General features: G+C 41.7%; 1 protein-coding gene across 3 annotated transcripts in view; it reads left to right on the top strand.

Moving 5' to 3' along the window:
* The first annotated feature begins 1,511 nt into the window (after positions 1-1,511).
* Positions 1,512-21,847, top strand: part of PIP4K2A (phosphatidylinositol-5-phosphate 4-kinase type 2 alpha) — a 109,758-nt gene continuing 89,422 nt past the window's right edge. For 2 of the 3 annotated variants that reach the window (XM_021530385.3, XM_077788506.1), the window contains exon 1: positions 1,519-1,769. In XM_021530385.3, coding sequence (XP_021386060.1) covers positions 1,629-1,769 — 141 coding nt within the window. In that variant the 5' untranslated portion in view covers positions 1,519-1,628. Of the gene's footprint in view, positions 1,770-21,847 lie in introns of all 3 variants that reach the window. The other variant, XM_021530384.3, reaches the window with a different exon arrangement.

Genomic DNA, 21,847 nt, shown 5'->3' with positions numbered 1-21,847 from the left:
AGGGACCATATAATAAATCCCAGTAACTGCTTCAATGCAGGAGGGAGATTAAACATTACTGCTTTAGATTCCAGCATGATAGATAACTTTGCTGTTGAGATCACAATGGCAAAAGAGAAATGGGGACGTGCAACACATTTTTAAATTTATGTAAGCTTGTGTTGGGGTCCCAGACTCAGGTATTGATCTTAGTTGCCCTGAACAGCCACACTGGGAACACATTCTGCCCAGGACCTCCACTTAAGCTCAGGGAGGGCACAGTTTAGGTCTCTGCCTGAGCTATGTTGTAGGTATACCTGTCTCCAGCTCTGTGTTTTGGTTATACCTTGGGCCTCTCTCGTAGGCAGCTTGCCTGCACCTCTGTTTCTGGCCCTGGATAGAACCTGTGCCTACGTTGTGCCTTCCTGGATGGACATGGTTCATCACCTCAGCTTCTCTGGGACTGCTGATGTGATGTATGCTCTTGCCAGCACCCTGCCCACCAAGTGTGGGCCCTGTGCATCCATGCCTTGTCACTGAGAGCACTGGTTGCAGTGGGATGACCCTCACTTGTGGTTTGTCCACCTCATGGAGCTGCCCTGCTCTTGCTTCTCCCTAAGGATCTGGTCACCTTGCTGAAGCATCAGATGATGAACAAAGCAAGATCTACAGCAGGCAGGTCAGTTTGTGTTATTCAGAAGCTGATGTATGACTTACTGTAAAGGCTCAGGAGATGTATGCTCTGTGTTACCCGTGGGTACTGGCCCCGAGCAGTGACAACAGATGTCATTGAGTTCCTCATCATACAGTGGAGCAAAACTTACGCGGTGTTCGATATTTCTGAGCTGGGCAGATGTGCCTTTACAGGATGTCACCTGTCACTGACCACATCCTCTGTGGCCATGGAGACGATCAAGAAACATTCTGCTGGGGGTGTAACAGCACAGCGAGGTCACAGCGGTGCAATAGTCTTGCAGGGGACCGAGCTTTCTGTATTTGCGGCACGTCGGCTGCAGGAACCGCTCTGCTCAGGGAGCCGAGCTGGGGCGGGAGCAGCAGGCACAGCCCTGCCGCAGAGATCCCTCTCATTCCTACAGATCGCTGGCAGAGGGAACTGGAATCACACAAGCTGTACGAAGTTACGGCGTGAGCCACCAGCTCGCTAAAGAGCAGGGCGATGGGAGGCTCGGTTCCTCAGAGGACTGGCGACGGCGTGAGGGCCAGAGGCCAGCGGCCGACAGCCCCTTTCCCGCGGGGCGGGGCGGGGCCCGCGCCCAGCTCCGCAGGCCCCGCTCCCTGAGGGGAGGGCGGCGCGGCGGCCCCCCCGCCTCGCTGCCCGCGGCCGCGCAGGCGCCGCGCGCGGGGAGCATGCGCAGCGGGGCGGCAGAGCCGGCGCTCCGCGGTTCCCGCGGGGGCGGGGCGGGCGCGCGGTGCGTGGCGGGCGGGCGGCGGCCGCTCCCCGCGGGGGGGGCGGGGCGGGGCCGCCGCGCCGAGCGGGGCCATTTCAGCCGCCAGGCCGGGATGCGCCCGGCGTCCCGCGGCTGCCCGCCCGCCGCCCGCTCGCCCGCGGGGCTGCGGCGCTGATCGCTCCTGCCCGCCCGCCGCTCTACCCCACGCCAGCCCCTTCCACCTCCGCCGCCGGCAGCGCCATGGCGGCCCCCAGCAGCATCGTGCCCGTCATGGCGAGTAAAACCAAGACCAAGAAAAAGCACTTCGTGGCGCAAAAAGTGAAGTTGTTCCGGGCTAGCGATCCGCTGCTCAGCGTCCTCATGTGGGGGGTCAACCACTCGGTAAGCGCCGCCGTTCGACCCACACGAGCCCGCCCGCCGCGCTGGGGCATCGCACCCGGGGGCTGCGGGGGCGCGGGCGGGACTGGGGCAGGCACGTGCCGCCGGGAGCCCCCGCCGGCTGCCGCCCCTCGCCCGGCGGGGCCGGGAGCGCCTTACCCCGGGAGCGTGGGGTGTGCGGCGCGGAGCGGCTGCAGCGCCCTGCCCGGGCGCGGACGATGCGCGGGGGCCGTGCGGGGCGCCTGCGGTAGCCCGTGTCCGCCCTTTGGCCCCGCGGTTCCGCTCGGCGGCAGCGGGCGGGAGGTGCCCGGGAGGGGACGGTGCTGCGAGCGGAGCCCGAGTAGCTCCGCTCCTGCCGCCGGCACCGCGCGGGCGTCGCATGGATGTGCTGCAGTTGGGAAAAATCCCGGTTATCAGTGGGAACTGGCCAAGTTCGTCCCGCGTCCGTGCTGTTCGCTTCGGCAAGTGTCCGCTGCCAGTGTGCGCGGGGGAGGGGAGGAGGAAGGGCTTGGTGTGGTAAGGCGGCAGAACTGCACCATTTGCGAAGTGCTCCATCACCCTGCGGGGACGGGCGGCCCGGGCTCCGGGAGAGCTCCCGGCCGGGCGCTGGTCTGCGTTAAAATTAGGAGTCTGGTAAAGGTGTCACATGGTTTGGGCATTACGGGGTTCAGGTCGCAGCTTTGCATCTTTAAATAGCCGCCATGGCAGGTTAAAAGTGTAGAGCCCAAAGATCGTCAGAAATCGGGTATCAGGGCAGTTGAGCAAAGAGCGTGTTCCCTTCTGCTGGCGGAGCGCAGCCTGTACGCCTGTGTCGGGTTTGCATGGGTTACGTCTGCTGCTGAGTAACGAGCCTGTAAGAATGTCAGTGTGCAATTTGAGATCAGACTACAAATTTTGAAACGGTCTCATGAAACCGACAGAGCAGCCTGTAGTATTTGCTCACTATTCCTTTTGTTTCCTACACATCCATAGCCCATGAATTTTTTACCTCTGTGGATGTTTCAGTAGTTTTTGCCCAAAGTCTGTGCATCAAGCCTGGGCTCTGTTAGACTGTGTTAAACAGCACAGTGCCTGAAGTAAGGATCATGGGGAAATGCTTTGGCTGTATGTACCAGACAGAGGAGAAGCTTCAGTGAAGTTGAACAGTCTGTTTAAGGTAGCACTGTGGGTCGGTAGGTAATGGTGACAAAGGATTTCAAGTTTTCAGTAGGTCAGTTGTGAGCAGTGACATCTATGTCATGAACTGATAAGACAGTAGTTATTTATCTACAAAGCAGAAATATCTTTAATTGTGGAAGTGCATGATATTCTGATTTGCCTGATTTGGGCTTAAATACCCACATTTCTTTTGCTCCTTTTGTAGTAGCCAGTGTTATAGAAAATTCTCAAACAGGCCTCTTTAATGAAAGAAAGCAAGCGAGTAATTACAGGGTGAGAGAGTTGTACTGAATGGCAGCGTGTGCTAGCTGTTCACTGTCTTCCTGAGGAGAGGGGGAGAAGATCACTGATGAAAGCAGAGATCTTCCTGTTGCAACAGCTCGTTGCTATGTGAGTTCACAGTGGAAATACCACTACTTTTAGAGGAAAGACCTCTTCACTACAGTAATAACCAAGTATATAGTGACAAATGCAACACCATATGTGATTCTCACCATCCTGCAGTCATGTGCTGTAGTGTGCTTAGCTGTTCTCAATAGAAAATGTAATAAAGTATGTTGGTTCATGCACAGAAGATGCGAAATTGTGAACTGAAGTCCTCTCTTTGGAGAGGTTCAAAAAAAAAAAACAACACCAGCAACACAACAGGCTCAGAGAAAAGAGGCTTTGCATTCACATGAAGGTGATGGTTGTAGGTGTGAATATCTGTTGTGTTCTGCAGATGGCATTCCATTTCCTTAGCCCACTGCAAAATGTAGTCATGAGTAATGCTTGGAGGCCCTGTGGAAGTGAAATCCCACTGAATGAGAGAGCATGGAAAAAAAAATTTAATTTGATGTGTCCAAATTAAACATCTCTTCCTGGCCAAGAATGCATCATTGAAGTGTTGCAGGCTTCTCTGTTAGATGCTTTTCCTGTCATTTTGTAATGCTTCATGTGGCAATGTCCACCAAATGAAAATAAGTGTGCAAGCATGGTTTAACTCTGTTATCACAAATAAGAGTTTCTCATGGGAGAAATACAAACTATGTGTATTAATTAAGAACAGGAGTTAGGAATCCTTAGGTTTCTTAGCAGAATAAACAGAAATCCATAAGCAAAAGCTAGACTAAGAACAGAGCATAGATTATAGTTCATGATGGGAGTCATTAAACTTAGAACACAGTAATTATCTGGAAAATTATATTTAAGACTGTCTGTAGTGCCTGTCAGTTAATGAGAGAATAGAAATATGAGTCTTACTAACTGTTTCTTGGGGAATAATATATATATATATATTGAAACAGTGAAGCTGAGATGCAGTTCCTATGTTTCTGACATTGCTGCATGTTTTGGAAGGAAACACTTGGTGAAGATAAAGGAAAAAGATTATTTTTCTGCAGGTGTATTCATTTTTTTAGTCTTAGGACTATACTTGATTGTTGAATATGGGAGGATTTTCAGAGTTTGAAATTGAATGTGAAAAAATTAAGAAAAAAACCTCAACAAACTGTTGTTTTAACTCTCCTGTCCTAGAAGGAAACATGACTCTAAAGGGAAAACCTAAACATTGGTGTCACAAAGCTGAGGGCTGACAGCAGAGGTGTGAGTTCTTAATGGGGGGGGGAAATTTGCAGAGGCATGCCTGTTACCCAAGGTTCTTATCAATTACCCACACATTACAATGGTAAGCAACTTGCTGTTACTGTTTAGATAGAAGTAGAGGGGATACCTAATGCAAAGTCCTGTTTGGTAGTACAGTCAAATTCAGTAAACTTCAAAGGGCATGTGAGAGGAAAACATGAAACATTATCCAATGTCTTACGAAGCAATAAAAAATGTGTTCACATTCACAGCTGTAAATTCATTTATCAGTGTTCTGACACATTGCTGTAGAATGAAGCTTGCTGCTGAGTGAAAGGGAAAGCAACTGTGTCCCATTTTGTAGATCTGATTATAATACTGATGACTTGTAGCAGCAAAGACTAATTGTCAGTGCTTGGATCTTGCAGGCATCTGCATCATTAACAGTTGATTTTTATCTTTGTCTTTTACCCCAGTGTCAAAGATAATCTGGCTGTGCTACTGAAATAAATATTTAAACTCAGTGGTTAGTATGACTTAAAGGTATATTTTTAGCTAGCACCATAATTGTATTTAATTTACAAGTGATGTAAATAACATTCTTATACTGTCACTGCTGCTGGATTTCCAATAACTGTAGGAAGTAGGAGAGGAAAGGAGGGTGGCATATAACTTGTTTTCTGTGCCTAGAAATGAAAGCCACAGATTCTGTGTATTCTGCATCCTATAATCATCCCAGGCACATTGATGGTGAATGTGCTCTCACTAGAATTGGTTGCGTGCTTCCGTTAGGAGCTTGTTAGGAAAGCTGGGAATTTGTAGGCTTAGGTCCTTCAAAACATCATCCTAAAAGATGGCAGAAACTAATACAAGTGGGGTTTTTTGTAACTAATTTTGAGGTAAAGAACAGACTGCTGGAGAGCTTGCCTACTGTGTCAACCATTAAATGTATTTAGGAGATGAGCATGAATGCCTAATGAGTTCAGCATACTGTATAAGTTTAAAAAAACCCAACCAAAACCAAACAGCCCCCCCCCCCCGCCCCAGCCCCTGGAATCTGTAATCACCATCTGTTTCTTGGATGATTACAAGCTGATCCAAAAATTTAACAGTGCCCGACTTCTCAATGGCACTTGCTGCCTAATAAGCAAGTGTGGAGAAACAAGAATACATGGATAAAATTACTTCCCCCCCAGCACTTTGTGGAGTACATCAGAAGGAGTGTACTTTCTGTGGCTAAAGAATTCAACACACTCCAATGAACTCCATGACCTTCTTCAACTGCTCACATGAGGCACTGTGAGCTTGCTGCTACTGTTGCACTGTTCCTTGTATTCTTGCTTTATTTTTAACAGAAGTGGAGCAACACCAGGAAGGAATAATTGTAAAAAGAGCTGTGGGACTCTATCAGTGTACCTCTTGTGTTCTTTCACCTTAGAGTTAGAAACTGGGAGGAGGACAAAAAGCATGACAAGTAAATGCATCTTTCTCCCCCTCTCATGCAGTAAGATATATTTGATCACATTGAGTGCTTCTGTATCTGTAGAAAGATATAAATGTGTGTTCTAGTCAGTTTTAAGTTTGGGGGTTTTCATTGGTCTTTCTTGTTACAAACTTTCATCCAAATACATAAGTAGCTCACCTATTAACACCTGTCCTTATGTTTTACCTTTCCACTGGAGAGCTTGTTAGGTAAAGTGGAACCTCTTAGTTGTGGCATAAATAATTTTTCTTAGACCTGACTTACCTAGCATCTCTCCTAGGAACTTTCTGTCCTGACACATGGTAGGTACATGTAGGAAAATGACACTGAAAAGGTGTTACTGAATTTTTCTGTAGGAAGATGAAACCTAAATAATTGAAAACTAAGTGATGCAATCTGGAATACAAATTCCATGTTTATGATTAGCTTTCATTAAAGAAAGGGTGAGATTGGTTGACCAAAACAAGCCCACAGCACTTAGTACTAGTGGTGTGCCTTCAAAAGTTACAGGAATTGGTAACTTCTGTGTCCGTATTTTTAATATAGTCTCAAATGACAATGTGACTGGTGACTGAGGATATGGAACCATAATCAAGACTCATGCCACTGGCTGTCAGTACAACAGGTTGGTTGGGAACTGTCTTGGAGTGGGGAGAGCTACTCATCACTCATCAGGTGTGTTCTTACTATTTGTGTTTAATGCAAAACATCACTGCTGCAGCTATGTTATAAGTGACTTTTCAAAACTAAGGCAAAGTAAAAACTAAAGGTATTAAGCTTTTCAATCATGAGCTTGGAAAAAAAGAAATCTTTCGAACTGTTTCATGAAGGTGGTGTTATACTATGGAAGAAGGCTCTTTCTAAGAAGCCGGAAGAAACAATGTATTAAAAAGCATTGATTATATCAGAGCAGATAATTAAGCAATTAAAACTATTTTAAAATAGTCAGTTGGGCACTCAGCGCAGATGTTTCCATATAGAAGGAAGCAGAACAGGAAGAGCTATTTATTGAAAACTTGTTTCTTTTTTGAGTGTCAAGCTCTGTGTACTGCAGAAATTAATTTGATACTGCTTTTGCAACTGAGTGTGAGGACTAATAAAAATAAATTGTAAGTATTATGGTTAGGTTAAGGGTAGTAAACATGCCTGCATGAAATACAAATGGGAGTGATATCTCATGTCCTTCTGTAAACTATTGAAAGGGACACATATAGGGATGAGAGGGGAAGAGCTCTGACAGCAGTTTCAAAACTACTTTCTGTAGTTTCTTCCAATCTACAGTATAAGGTGCTGCAAAGGCTAGGGTCATTTTCTTTTCCTGTGGATTTTTGAAATTTAATTTCATTAACCCCAGCAGAAAGGGCTGGACAATGTTCCATGAAGCAAATAGGCAGTATGAATTGGTTTTGTTGGCTCAACTTAGCTATCTTATTGGAGTATCCTGCACCAGATGCCTTAAGAGTCTCTAGGGTATTATTTTTTAATTCCTTGCTCATTGAAGCAGACACTTGCCTGGTAGATGTTTGTTTTCCTCCTGTAGTTTCAGGGTGGCAAACTTTGTTTACAATAACTGACTCACCCCATTATTCAGTTCCTGTTCTACAGTCCTGTTTTCTGTTCTTCCTTGAAAACATCTTGTGCCTTAGGGATCTGTACATTAGCTATACATTGTGCAACCTCATGACAACTTTAGAGTAAGGTGAAACTACCGATTATTTACAGGTCTTCAGTGTAATCTCACCAAAACTAAGCATTTGGGAGCTATAGTCATTTTGGCTTATGGATATCTTGACATGAGAGGTTAGTCATCTTGGTTGCTAGCTATGAGGTTTTAAATATCCATACCCCAGTATGAATTCATTATTTTATATTTACTTCAAGGCATATTTCCATGTGTTTCCATTTCTTTTACTTGGTACTTACAATGTAATATCTAACACAAGTTCCGATTTCCCTTCCGCGTTTTCAGTATTGGTAACTCATGTATTTGCACTTAGCAAAATACAGTGTACTGTTGAAGTAGTCTAAGAAATGGCTGCCTTGCTATGGATGGTAATGAATGACAAACCTTGTTAGTTTTCATAGTCTGCATCCTGGTGCATGGTGAAATGAGTTAGCTTTGAGTTGTTGAGATAGTTACTTCTTGCATGTGGTTTGCTATGTGATCATCTGTCTTACAATCTTCCTGTTGAGCCTCTTAAGTTTTGTGTTGAGAGATTGCTTAATAAGGGTGTTGTGAAAATTGTTTGAAGTAGCTGAATGCTGTAGTGGTGGATCTCAAACTGAAAAGAAAATGTTAGCTTTATCTTCAAAGGATGGGGTTGAATAGTTTGCAGTAGAAGTACGTAATGGCCATACACCTCTTAGAGTACTTTATTTTCATCAGGCTTGGTGAACAGCTACCTTGTGTACTGAGGCAAGGTAATTAGTCTAATCCAGCTTTCATGTGCATTGTAAGTTCCCAAGGCAATCCTAATATTCTTAACACAACTGTGAGTATATGCATGATCCTTTTAGATTGTAAGACAAAACTGAAAAAAATCACATTCTCTTATGTGCCATTATTAGAAAGCCTGTGGAGCAACTTGGTGAGATTGAGACTTAAAGAACTACCTTTCCTGCTTGAGCTAACTGGTTTAGTCTCACTTTTCCTCATCTCCCTCCTGATGTCTTAGTCATATGCTGTCTCACAGCTCAGCTATACCTATGCTTGCATTTTATCAATCTCTGCCATTTGAGTCTTCCTGGTTAACAAGTATCTGGTGGTTTTCCTTATTAGCTATTGCTCAGCTCCAAAGTAATAATCTAGCAAAAATAATACATTTTGAGGAGTTTTTTAGATGGACCATAATTCATTGAAGTTCATGGTCCAGCTATGCAAACAGCGCTGCCAGCAAAAAGAATGTGGAGTTGATGCAAAAACAGAAGAGATGGAGGAAAATAACTTCCTTGTAAGGAAGTGCCAGTTTAAGCTAGTGTAAGGTAAGACAAAATACAACCTCCATAATACTGAAACCTGCTAAAACTGGGGCTGCTGGACTGGTTTCCATTTTCTCTTATACTGGTCTGATCCTATGGCAAGTTCATTTGGGGAGACACACTAACAGAAAAACAAATGCAGAAAAGTGAATGGGGTAGGAGTTGTATACCACAAAAGGCCATATTCATAAGTGTCAGTACCAGCTTACAAGAGGAATTGCAAACACTGCAGGGAGCATAAAAGGAAGAGTCTGATGTATGTATACTTAGAGGTGAGTTTTCATAGTAGCTTAAGGACAGTTGGAGGGAATAAGCTCTTTGACCACTGGTCTTCTATCTATAAGCTCAGTTTCATGTATAGTAACTTCAAGTTAAACTGTTGTCCACAGTAAAAAAAGACAGAGTAGAGAACTCTTACTGGATTCTGCACTTGTAATGAGGAGACCTTTCTTAACTATTTTGGTCTCTTGAAATAGTAGTGTATTTTGAAAAAGACAAAACTGTCTATATGGCACCCATTGGTTTCTGGTAATCTCTACAGTCTTGGTTTTTAGAACATAGTAAACCCTCTAATTTCATAACTTGCATATCCAGACACTGAATGTCTTCAGAAAAGTGGAAATGGTTTCCTGGGGGCTGGAGTTCTTGAGGTTGCTTTTAGAGGTAACTGCCAATATCTGGAAGAACTTCTAAGCAATAATAATTCTTGAGAATCCCACCTTTAAATAGTCTCCTGCAGCCTATCAGATATGTGACTGTAGCAGTCACTGACTTTTTTGTTTGGGGGAAGGGGTCTTTTGGGGTTTTATTGGAGAAGGAGGAAAATACTCAACTTGGTTAGCCAAAGACCAGTTTAAAGAGAGTGGCTTTATTAATAGTTTAACTGTACTGAACAGACATTGAGAAATATCTGATTAGCTTGTGGTGCCAAGCCTCAACAATCATGTTGCTTAGTGTTTTCTAGACCCTTTCTAGATCATGTGAGTAACAAAAGCATTTTTAGTACAGCAGATCAGTGTTGCTGGCTGTGCTTTTTATTTGTTCAATATGCTTTTCTCTCTCAGAAATGTAAGTTTTCTGTAGTTAATGTTTATTGGTGTTGTGGTGTGATGTGACCCTTGTGGGTTGGGTTCTGGGTGACTATAACAAAACTTTCTAGAGGAGCTAAAAGAGAAATAGTTGTTAAAGTTTGTGGTTGTTGGGGCCCTTTACAATGTGCAAATCTCATGTATTATGGTTTCCTGGAGCTGAGCAAAAGTTGGAAGATTGACATAACAAAAGCAAGGTTGCTAATCTCTCGCTTTGGTCTTCCTGACTTTTTGTATTTTGAGCTGAGCATAAAGCTAATTTTGGGAGAACAAGTTGCAAAATAACAAAAATTGAGAAAACATTAGAGTTGAGGAATGGAGTATCTATTTTTACTTCTGGAAGAGGAAGGACTTACTAACACATGCTGTCTCAGCTGGCTATTCAAAAGAACTGGTTTTCTCTCTGGGAAAGACAGCAATCTCGGACAAGCTGACTTTACTGGAAAGCGCATTCCAAGGCTCCTCAGTCACTGCAAACTTGCAGGTAGAGGGCTCAGAAATTACTCACTTAAACTGAAATGCAGTGTCGGATGCTTGACACCAGCTTCCTCTGCAGTGCCTTGGGGTTGATGCAAATTAGGGTGTCCCTGCTGCTCTCAATGACTGTTCCCCCTGCCCTTAGTAGCAGAGGGGAATTGAAAATAAATTGTCTTGTTTAATAATTCTTTCAGGTCTTAAGCAGAATTGTAAGATTAATGTGCTTTCAGTCTGACTCATGATTTGCTTTGCAGTGTGTGGTATGTTAACCAGCCTTCTCCTGTGATGACACAGTGGACAGGACTAAACAAGAAAAGCTTTCTGGATATTCCTCAAGCTTACAGAAGACAAGTGGTAAAAGTCATTTACAGAAACAAAACTGTAGTGCTTGTTAAAAAACCTGTGTACCTGTTTGCAGGCAAAAAGCACTGCATCCACTGATTTTGGAGCCTCTTGCCCATTCTGTTCCTGATATAGCAGCTTTTCCAGCCGTTATTTTGGGCTTCAGCTGATTCAACAATGCTGCTTTCTCTTTCTACCTATAGCTGCAGGCAGTTGTGGCTGGTTATTTCATTTGAGTGAGCAATGTCCTTCAGGCTGTGTTGGCTCAGGGATGTTAATAGGGTTCAGATGTCTGTGAGCTCACAGAATCCTCCACCCCCCTCTTGCTCCTCTGCTTGTTCTGTTGCAGTACATCAAAGCAAAACAGTATTGAAATATTGAGTATCTTGACTATTGCTAGTGCAGTATGCCTTTTTCTTGGTGTGAGTGTGGTGGATTTCTCTTCTCCACAATCTCTCCCACCTGTTGAGGTTTTTTCCACATGTTACAACAGTTACCTGGTGTTGGTATTGGTGCTTTTAATTCACTTTACTCTTCAGACTTTACATTTGTACTTGATGAATCTATCAGAAGTATATTGCAAGTTGCTCCTTGGAAGATGCCATTCCATAGAATACTTTTAATATTCCTGTCTTGTTGAGGACATCTCCCAAATTTTCATATTTAAGTCAAGTTTTTCATTTTCCAGTGAATGACTTGCTGAGGCTCCTGGCTGAACGTGACTTGCTTCACAATAAAAGATTAAGCACCTAAGAAGTTACTGGAAGAGCCTGGAAATGGTGGTTGCTCCTGTATGATGTACTGGTCACTTGAAAGATGAAAACTTATTGGGTTCTGATGGGTCTCTTTTACAATGAGCTGCTTCTTGCTCACTACTCTGGACCAATGTGCCTGAGGTCTTCACCCCATTATAAATGCCCTTCAAAATGTCGACTCTTTCCTGAAAAGCCTGTTTCTAACTGTTTTAGAGGAGAATGTGTGTAATGATTGGTCATTTGGGAGGGTGGCTTTCTATTGCTGAAGTTGCTAAGCCATCCTTGTAGTATTTGGCATTTAAAAATACTTGTTTTATCTATGTGCCTGAAGACTTACTAGGGTCATGAAAAGATTCTTGTTTGATTTTTGTCACAAGATAGAATACTGTTCTTGTGGCAACACAATGCTGAAAAGTTCAGAAATGAGAAACAGATGAGGGATATAGAAATATGTCTAGCTGGCAGACAGTAACTCAGTCACTGAAGTTGCTGTTGCTATGTGCATATGATTATCTCAATAGCAAGGCTAAAATTCACTTTAAAACTGCATTCATGGCTTAAGAGTTATCTATTTTTTTATTTACAAGGTGAATTTGATTTAAACCGTCATATTTTCATGTGTGTAACTTTATATAGTTGAGTTGACCAAGATGCCAGCTGGAACCAATGGCATAGACATCCTTGTATTCAGGTGGTGGAAAGTAACACCCGAAGTAATTGGCTTGCTTTAATTTGTGTTGCCATGGGACCCCTTTTGAATTGAAGACATCATCCAGGGGATCTGTGTCACATATAAGCACATAATAGATTTCAGGACTGCTTGTTTCTCAGTCAGACTTGTATTCTGACCAATAGAGGCTTTTTGATAAGCAAAACTGAAAGGAACTTGGATCATCTGTGTCTTGCTGATAGTCTTGAAATATATATAGCCTATTCCTCAAAAAAAAGTAACAAAAAAGTGGGGAGGTCTGAAATGTTCTGTATGCATTTGAACTGCTGATGAAAGGCTTTGAAAAGAGGTAATTTGGGACACCTTGATTTCTGACATGGGAAGCACTGTATTGAAATAATAAAAAATGTAGGCCTTCATTAAAGGAAGAACATAGATTTGGTTGTGTGGAGTTATCAAGATCAAATTGTATAGCTTGTAAAGATAAGTAGTTTGACTGCAAAGGTTTCCTTAATTTTTTTCACCTGCTATTGCAAACAAATAGTGATCTAAGCTGGCATGGATCATTTGGATGACGAAATTTAATACTGTGGCTCCAAGTAGGTGGAAGAAGCAACTGAGAGCCAAGATAGTAAAGCATGATCCTTGAGCTACATTTTCTTTACTACTTACTTACCTTTGCTTCACTAGCTGGCAAGCCCGAGCTCAGGATTGGTTTGTCGGTTTCACGCTTGCTGTGTTTTTTCCCTTACTTGAACGTAGGTTTTTCATAGGAGTTGCTGTGTAACCTTCCATGCTAGGCAGCTCTGCTGAGGGATACAAAGACTCATCTTTCTGGATACTATGGAGTGTATGTGGAGCCTTGCTCCATGCTTTTGATGCATCCTGCTTTTCCATACCATGCAATATGTAGTAATAGTAGTTGTCTAGGTAGTAGTGTTTTTCTCTCTCCTCAAGTGGCAAATACTCCTTGAGTATGTCAACTACTTAAAATGTAATTCTATTGGCTGTAACCATGTAGGGTACTTAGTTTGTGGAACTATCTCTGTTGTTGAAGTTTGTTTTGTCCAGGAATGCTAAACTTTGTTACAGCATAGTTGTTGATATAGTTATGCCATACAGTAATCTCTACAATTTGTGCTAGACTTCTTGACCACTCTTTAAAAAACATGCAGTTTTGTGAGTTTTTGGATATATCTAATATCTCAGAGCTTGAGGCAGGGTGTGCAAAAGGGACCAGACAAACCAGGAATGAAAATGTGCAGCTTTTGGATTCTTTGAACATAAAATAAACAGTGTGCAGTGAGTCATAGCACTGCTGCTACATAACTGAGGGGAGCTTGCAAGTTTTAAATTTTTTTTTAATGGACTGTCCAAAGGACTCGTATTGTTGAATTTTACTGTATCTTCCAGACAGATAAGCTGATTTCCTGCCTAATTAATTATTGCTTTCTGAAGTGTTTCCTAAAGCTTTGAGATCCTGTGCATTTACATGTATTTGCATAAGTAATGCACAAAGTGCTCAGGAGAATCTGGCTGGGGTTTCTGGTGTAGTTGGCAGCACTCACTGTTGCACAAGGTACCTGTTTCACAGCTCCCCAGGGAGCAGACAGCTTTGCAGCCTCCTTGGGAGGGCTATGGTAAATGGAACAGTGATAGAAGTGCAGACAAACAAATCCAGCCTGCAGCTCTGCCTTTGGGCCAGTCAAACTGGTGCAGGTTGTGGACACTGAAATCTGCTCTTAAAGCATCCAGAGTGACTGCTCAGAGAAAGGTACCCATGCTGTGGATGTCTAAAGTTTTGGAATGCTAATTGCAACCAAAAATTAGAATGAAATAAAAAATTGTGCACAATTACTTCAAAGCCAAATTAAATTAACCACTAATGAAAACTCCACAACATTGTTAGTCATCTTCAATTATCCAGGCCATGACTGCAGAATTGTTGCATGATTCTACAGTAACTATAAAATATATCCTGTGTTGGTATAAACATCTTCTACCTATGTGACACTTTCCTTGTCACTTATCTCCAGCAGAAACTGAAGACATTTAATCGTGTTAGTTCTCCATGATGATTTACTAATGAACTATTTAAATTATTTATTGGCTTCCTCCCTGCCCCCTTCCCAGGTGTACTTAAGGTCAGGAAGTATGAAATAACATGACACCAGTAATACTGCAGTGTAATACCTTCACTCCTGAAGATTTCCAAACATCTAAAAGCTGGCATTGTACCTTCACTCTCCACATGTAGAAGAGATGGGGTGTTTTGCAGACTAGAGGGGAATTTTGTTTGGGAATTTACATGGCTTTCAGTTGTCTTTCTCTGACTTCTGGCTAAGTTGTTACATAAAAGCATGGCTTCATTGTGAGTGTGGGCTTCCCTAAAACCTGTCCTTTCCATGGGTGAGCTCAGCTCAGCAGTGTGTGTCTGGTCAGTCGGATCAGCTGCTTGCCTGCTGAAAACTAACACTGTGTTGAGGGCAGGCAGGGGAGAGCAGAAAGGACAGGAATGGGATGCAAGCACTGCTGGGAACAGTGGGCAGGAGAGCACACTGGGAGTTGAGCTGTGTGATGCCTTGCTGCAGAGATAAGGCTAAGCCCTGATCTATGCCAGCTGTGAACTGCCATAGTTCACACAGTTCCTTTTGGAACTCTATTAGTTTCTCTCCCTGCAGGGAGGGTAGTGATTTTGAAACTTGGAAGGTTGTAATGGTGATCTTCGAGAGGAGGAGCAATAGATGGAAAAGTAAAATCTGTCAACTACTACTTGAAGTTACTGCTTTTACCAACAGTCTTACCCTAATAAGCCTCCTTATTCTTGAGCCTGTTGTCCTCAAACAACAGATACCAAGTCTATTACCACTTAATCAATGTTGTGCCTTCTGTGTTGAGAAAAGAAGCAGGAAAATCTGACAACTCCAATATTGCCAGTTTCAATATCAGTCTTTTAGGGGAAAATGTTTTTAGTTGTAAATCCAAATGGTAGGCAACTAAAATGCAAAGGAGATGAAAGTATAGTCTCTGGTATGTGATTTTGTAAAAATCCCTTTGGAATACAGATAGTCCATATCTATGGTAGCTTTTGGTATCTTGGAAGTGCTTCTGCTTGTCCCAGTGGGAGACACTGATACCAGTTTAGTCTATAGCTGAACCTAAAAATGAATATGTTGGACTTAGACCATCATAAAGACAGCATTCTGTCATTAATGTTGTGGGTTTTGGAGGAAGTGATAAGGAAACCTGAACAAACTGTTCTCCTGCCTCTTTGCCAAGAAAGGGGAAAGTTATTCTACTTCTTTCAGTTCTCTGAGACTCCTTCTTGGCATTATATGAGACTACTGAAAATCTTCAGAGAAATTATACCCATTTTCCATGCCTAGAGTCTCTTCCCTGCTATTTTTGAATGTACATCACTTATACCTCCATCACTGTGCCTCCTTCCAGTTGTGTCTCTAGCAAATCTTTCCCCTGAGGGACAATTTATGCTTACTCTGAATAACAATTTGCCAAATAGATAAAGCTGTATTTGCTTGCTTGCATCTATATGTCTTTAGGGACTCTGACTATATGCTCCTAGTAGGAGTCTTGGAAGGGATAACTTGTGGTTCATTTTCAGGTGTTGCTTCACTTTTATTTCCTTTCAGCAACAGTTGTTGTTGGTTTGGTCCCATTTTTTTTTTTCCCACTGTTTCCATATTGTACCTTTGGCCAAAGTGTTTTATAGAGAGGAGAAAATATTTTTAGGAAATGGAGTACTTTGATTCTGGTGGGATCTGACAATTACTGCTGTCACTGGAAAAGGGACAGGCAGAGCTGCCTGGTGGGATGCAGGAGCAATGAGTCTGTCCCCTTGTGATAGGAGCAAACTATTGGCTTTGGTGTTCTGCATCCCAGTTTTAACTTCACACATTGGGGGCACTTGTCGACTCCCACAGCAGTGCCACTCTGTAGGTGCCTTGGGTATAATATCTACATGGGCAAAAAAGTAAGAGAACTCTAATTGAGATTACATATGTTTTTGTGCAGCCACTGTGCACTGCCATATGTTTTACATGATACATCTGATAGTTAACTGGCTTACTAAAAAAGACCTTCAGCATCTATTGTTGGTCCAACATACTGTTTTAATTTGCCTTTATTCAGAGACTGACGGCTCCTCTCTGCTGCTTCAATAAGACATGCTTCAGATTCAAGTGGTTTCTCTCCTGAGTGACCTATTTGTATTTTCTCATGTGGTCTTTCTATTAGGCTGTGTCCCAGCAGTATGAATTGCAGCAGAGCAGCAGTGCTACCTGCTGCTTAAGGTACAGTGGCTTAAGGTACAGTGATAATTAGCTCTAATCAAGCCCTTCTCAGCTGTCTGTGGCTTCAATAAAAGGAGGCTGAGTTCCTACTGCTTAGTTTATGCTGGCTCTAGTATTTGTCTGATGATCCAGTAAATCAATTGAGCTCGCTAAAAGATCAGAGACTAATCTGGAAAAAAAATCTGTGTTTTGGGCTTTTATTTTGTTCTCATTTTTACTGGGTTCATAGGCTGAATCAACTTGCTTTCTGGTTGAAGGAGTTGTTGGTAGAGAGAGGAGAAGGAGGCAGGACTATTCCCTGTTGCCAAGTGGCAAATCATGTAATCCAGCTTAGCTGGAAAGCAAAAGGCTGGAAAAACCACAGCCTGAGCTGGTCTTGCTGCTGGCTACTGTCTGGCTAGGTCACCAGCTGAGCTCAACAAAAGACATGTTGAATGCCAGGGAGTGGGAGCTGGATCTGGCTGACAAGCTGGGCCACTCTACTGTGGGGCTACGTTGGAGAAGGCGATGAGCAGAGTGCTGCATTTTATTGTACAGTAGTCTTCTGAATTTGAAAGTTATTCTGGCAATGACTATTTTCCCTTTCTTATGCTGTTAGGTCTCCGTACATCAGACCTGATACCTGACAGTACTTAGATATTTGCACTGATGTGCTTTCAAAAGCAGCTTCTAGTCTGTGTGAGTTGTAATGTACATACTTTGTGCAAATATTCTAGCTCTTCCTTTAATGATGGCAGATCTTGGTGTAGGCTTGAGGAATTCAGATTTAACTCCACATACGACATGTGCATCAGATACTTCTAGAGTATTCTGGACCTGCAACTGAACAAATATTGTGCTTTGTGGAGAGTTTTCTGCTTATCTTTCTATCACTTTCTGTAAGAGTTTTTAGTCATCACTACCTGCCTTGTATTTTTTATTTCTTTTCATAACCTGGATGTTCTGGTATCTTACCTAAGTAAAATACTGTATCATATGAAGGTCATGAAAGAGAATTGTGACTGCATGGCAGATGTTCTTGGGATATATATTCACCTGATTTCTTGGACTGTGGCCAAACTGACCTCTCATTTTGATATTAAAGACTTTCAGGTATTGTTATTAGTTTTAAGACTTCCTCCTCTCAGTATTCTCTGCACAGCACTATTGTAAGAGCTGTGTATTAGTGCCTGCCATGACTAATGAGCAGTAGACTTGAATGAAGCTTTGGGGACAAGAATTTTGATGCTTGTCTGTAACATACTTGCATATAGCTCTGGTAAATGCTTAAAAGCTTTCATTTTTTGTCTCAATAGATTAAATTTAATACTTGAATTCAAATCTTAGATGCTACTTACAGTTTGTTGATGTTTGATGTCTCTAGTGCATTTTCTACAATTCATTTACGAAATGTACCAAACAGAGATGCAATTTAGGTGGCATTAAGTATGTCTGACTGTGTACATCTGTAGCATGCAAGTATACTGGTGGTGATGTAGCCAGCTACTTTTTATATGTGCCACAAAAGAAAATTGTAAATACTGCACCAAGAGTGGAGAATGGCATATTCGAGTAAATCCTTGTAATTTCAGGGGACTTAAAACACAATCAGTGGTCTTGGCTGATGGCCAAGGGCACAAGAGGCTGCTGGAACTCTTCCAGCTGTTAATGGAGTGTGGGTTCTGATTAAATTTACTGTGGCCACTGAGTCTTGGTCTGCTTGTCTCTGTATGTGTTAATGTACGCTTTTCTAACAATTAATATTTAAAATCTGTTTTAATACTCAAAAGCAGTTTTACCATGACATAGATATCTCCTTTATGTTAAGCACAATGAAGGCTGAAACACCAGGAGCCTGAGAGAAGCCCTATCATAAAAACTATCTGTTGTAAAAGCCTTGAAATATTTGTGCTGGCAGCCTTGCAGCCTCCCAAGGAACACTGCTGCATTAGTTATGTGAAATCCATTCTATAGTTGACATAATTAACTGATTACAAAAAATAAAATCTAATATAGTAGAATTGTGGTATGGTCAATGGGGTCTTTGACAAGACTTCAGGGTGGTAGTTTGGACATGAGCCTGCTGGATTGGCTGCTTTTCCATTTTACTATAGCTGAAAATGTTGCAAAGAAATGGACTCGTATGGCAATCTCTTGTACTTCCAGATATGACAGTGAAAGGAAGAATATATTAAAGTAAGATGGCTTTAGGATGAGGTTATTCTTTTAATTTGGAAGAAATTGGAAGTTTCTTAAACTTCAGACCCTAAAGAGGAAATTCATAAGAATTGCCAGGCTCATGCCAAAGGCAAGTTCAGTTCTGCAAGAGCACTCCTGTTAAAAGGCTACAAATGCTTTTTACATCAATACCACCAATAGTTTGAGACAAGGGGAAAGTAGATTATTACAGCATTTGTGCGAGTGCTGGCATGATCCTACAGAGTAGGTGGCTATATATTGGATGAGTTCAGCTCTCTACATAGAAGTGTGTTAGAATTTTTTTTTACCTTAGGAACTTTTTGGGTCAAGGCATCAATCTAATTGAAGTCAGCAGTAAAAGGTGAACTAATACTTTTCATGGAAAATATCTTAATGCAAGAACATAACTGCATTAGTCTACAAAAAAATGAATGGCTATGCCTCAATAAAATTATTAAAATAATTGTTGATGAGAAACCTTCAAGTAAGACTATCTGTAAGAGAATTGTGAATTTTTACAGATACAGTAATTCCCATGTGAATTACTTGAGAAACTTTTTAGGTTCTTGATTAGGTGATTTTTTTTCTTCCCAATTAACATATCATACTACTGTTATGTAACTGCAGTGATGTCAGATAGGCTTTAGTATATTTAAAATGCCTTTACCTTCAGTTTTGTTAAATTCTGTAATATTTGCAATGTTTTAGGGTGCCGTTACATGTGATATATTATAGAGGCCTATGAATTCTAAATAACTACTTTCTGGTAATGAAAAAAAATCTGATTTCTGGCTGCATTTGTTCTGTTCTTACTTTTGTTACTTATGCTGGTTAGCTTGTTGGAAGTCAACAGATGAAAGTCTATGTAGCAAGGCTTCAAAGCTCCTGCTAAACTTCCCAGAATTTGATGAAACTCCAGCAATACTTAATTGTGTTACATCTTTAAGCAAGACTCTTTTGTCTTCACTATACATTTTTTTCATGCTGAGGAGGTGAACCAAGACTCTGTAGTGAGGGGAGGCATTATATGCAGGGTAGCACCTTGGTTCTTACAAAAATGGGGATGGTTATTGTGTAGAGGAGCTATAAAAAATATTTTGAGACTAAGGCTAAATCTAAGGGAGGTGAAACTAGGGAGCTATGTTCTGTGCCTCACTGAAAAAATGTAGCCGAGTTGACTTGTTAGTTGCTATGATGTGGTGAGCATTAGATACACCTATTTCAGTGTGTTCAAAGCAGGTGTTCTGCTCTGAAGAAATACTCAATATTGGGAAGTGAAATGTGACTCTCAGTTGGATGTTAAATATGCCAAGTACTAAAATGTTGCTTTAAACACTGTGGTTTTAGAGAAAGATGGGAGAAATAATAATCCACATCTTGTCTTGTGAATAGATCAGGGTCCTGCCTTTGCAGTCTCGAGCTATAAGGTAAACTGTCCTGAAATGTATTAGTCTCATTCTGAACACCATCATTCTGGAAACTGATGAGAACTGATTCTATAGCTAATGCAAATTTAATGTTGTGGTGTAAATTATAGCTCTTCATAACTCTTTTCTATAAGAAGTGATGCACAGTCTACAGTCTGTGGGTGGGAAAATGAACAAAATTAAGTTGGAATGATATTGTTCAGTCTTGGTAGATCTTACAGACTTTTAACTGTTGTTCTTCAGCACAAATTTTGTTTTATAATTTGAATGTAATGTTATAGCTGCATATGAATTACTTATGTGGAAACTGGATTTATTCCAGTGCTAATATCTTGGAATAAGAGAATAAATAGGTGAACAAATAAAGTTCAGCTACCACTCTGTGTTGTAAACAAAATAAAAAAAAAGTGACAGAGATTTAGGAGAGCCATAAATCTAACTTTATAAAATACATGCTTCTTTGGATTTGGGTTTTTTTTTGTATTGTCCTTCCTGCCCTGGTTTGGTTTTGGTTTTTTAAGGGTGTTGGAGCCAAACTTGAGTCAATGGAAGTCTTTTGTAACATACACACCACATGTGATGTGGCCCAGCTGTTTTTATTACACACTTTTCAGCACACTGCACATTTCAAAGAAATGGTAGGTGAGAACAAACTAATTTGCATTTTTTAAGGAAGATTTTTTGTCTTTTGTACACCATCAAATATATATGTATCAGTCTATCTCGTTCAAAGAGATTGTATAAAAATAGGATAAAAAGCCTTCTTAAAAAGAAAGTAACCAGACGGCTCTTAAAATCTAGACCTCTGAAGGTTACCTAGGGCACAGTGAAGCAGGTGTAGGTATAACATGGAGATGGTCTGTGAAACAGAGTGCCAGCATGTGCCATCTAGCAGAATTGCAAGAGAGCAGAAGAAACTTGGGTAGCATGGAGGCAACTGCCTTCAAAACAAATAAACAAGAACAGAAGGAATGCTCAAATGTGTTAAAATCATGAGTCTAGTAATCTAATGTAGAAATGCACTGGGAAGTTTGTGGTTAACCAAAGGCATCAAAACTGATAATGATACTTTCTTCTTACAGATCGAAGGGTTCCACTGCCTGTAGGAATTGAGGATGAGTATGTAAATGAAGCATATGTAGTAGATACAGCTTTTGCAGGGAAATAAATTACTTGTGTCTTTGCTCAATGGTGAGGAAACAAAGTTTCAGTTTTGGAACTTTTCTTTGTGAGGGATTTCTCAGCTGGTGGGTCTAACATGGTGGAGGCAGGAGAAAAGTTTGTTGATGTAGCTGATAACATTATCAGCAGTGAAGTACAAGGACAGGGTGGTATTCACTCAGGTTCCAAATACTCAGATGAAATAGCTGAATGCTGATGTGTAAATTCTTGTATAAATCTATGGTGAAGCCAGTGCTATAGAGAATGGCAGGTGGGGTGCCAAAACTTAGGTAAGGGAGATTGTAGCACTTGTAAGGCTCTGATGCAAATGTCTGACACAGTTCAGTTAATAGTGTTATTTATGCAGCTGTCCACTACTTCTGTCCTTGTAGTCTCTGCCTTTTCTCTTAGTCAGTGTGCCTTTTGTAAGGAAACCTGTATTCTAATTTTATGGAGGCTGATGGAGGGTCATTAACCATGTAGATTAAAA

This window comes from Lonchura striata, chromosome 1, assembly GCF_046129695.1.
Source record: "Lonchura striata isolate bLonStr1 chromosome 1, bLonStr1.mat, whole genome shotgun sequence".
Lineage (NCBI taxonomy): Eukaryota > Metazoa > Chordata > Aves > Passeriformes > Estrildidae > Lonchura > Lonchura striata.
This window is presented reverse-complemented; position numbering and strand designations above follow the sequence as displayed.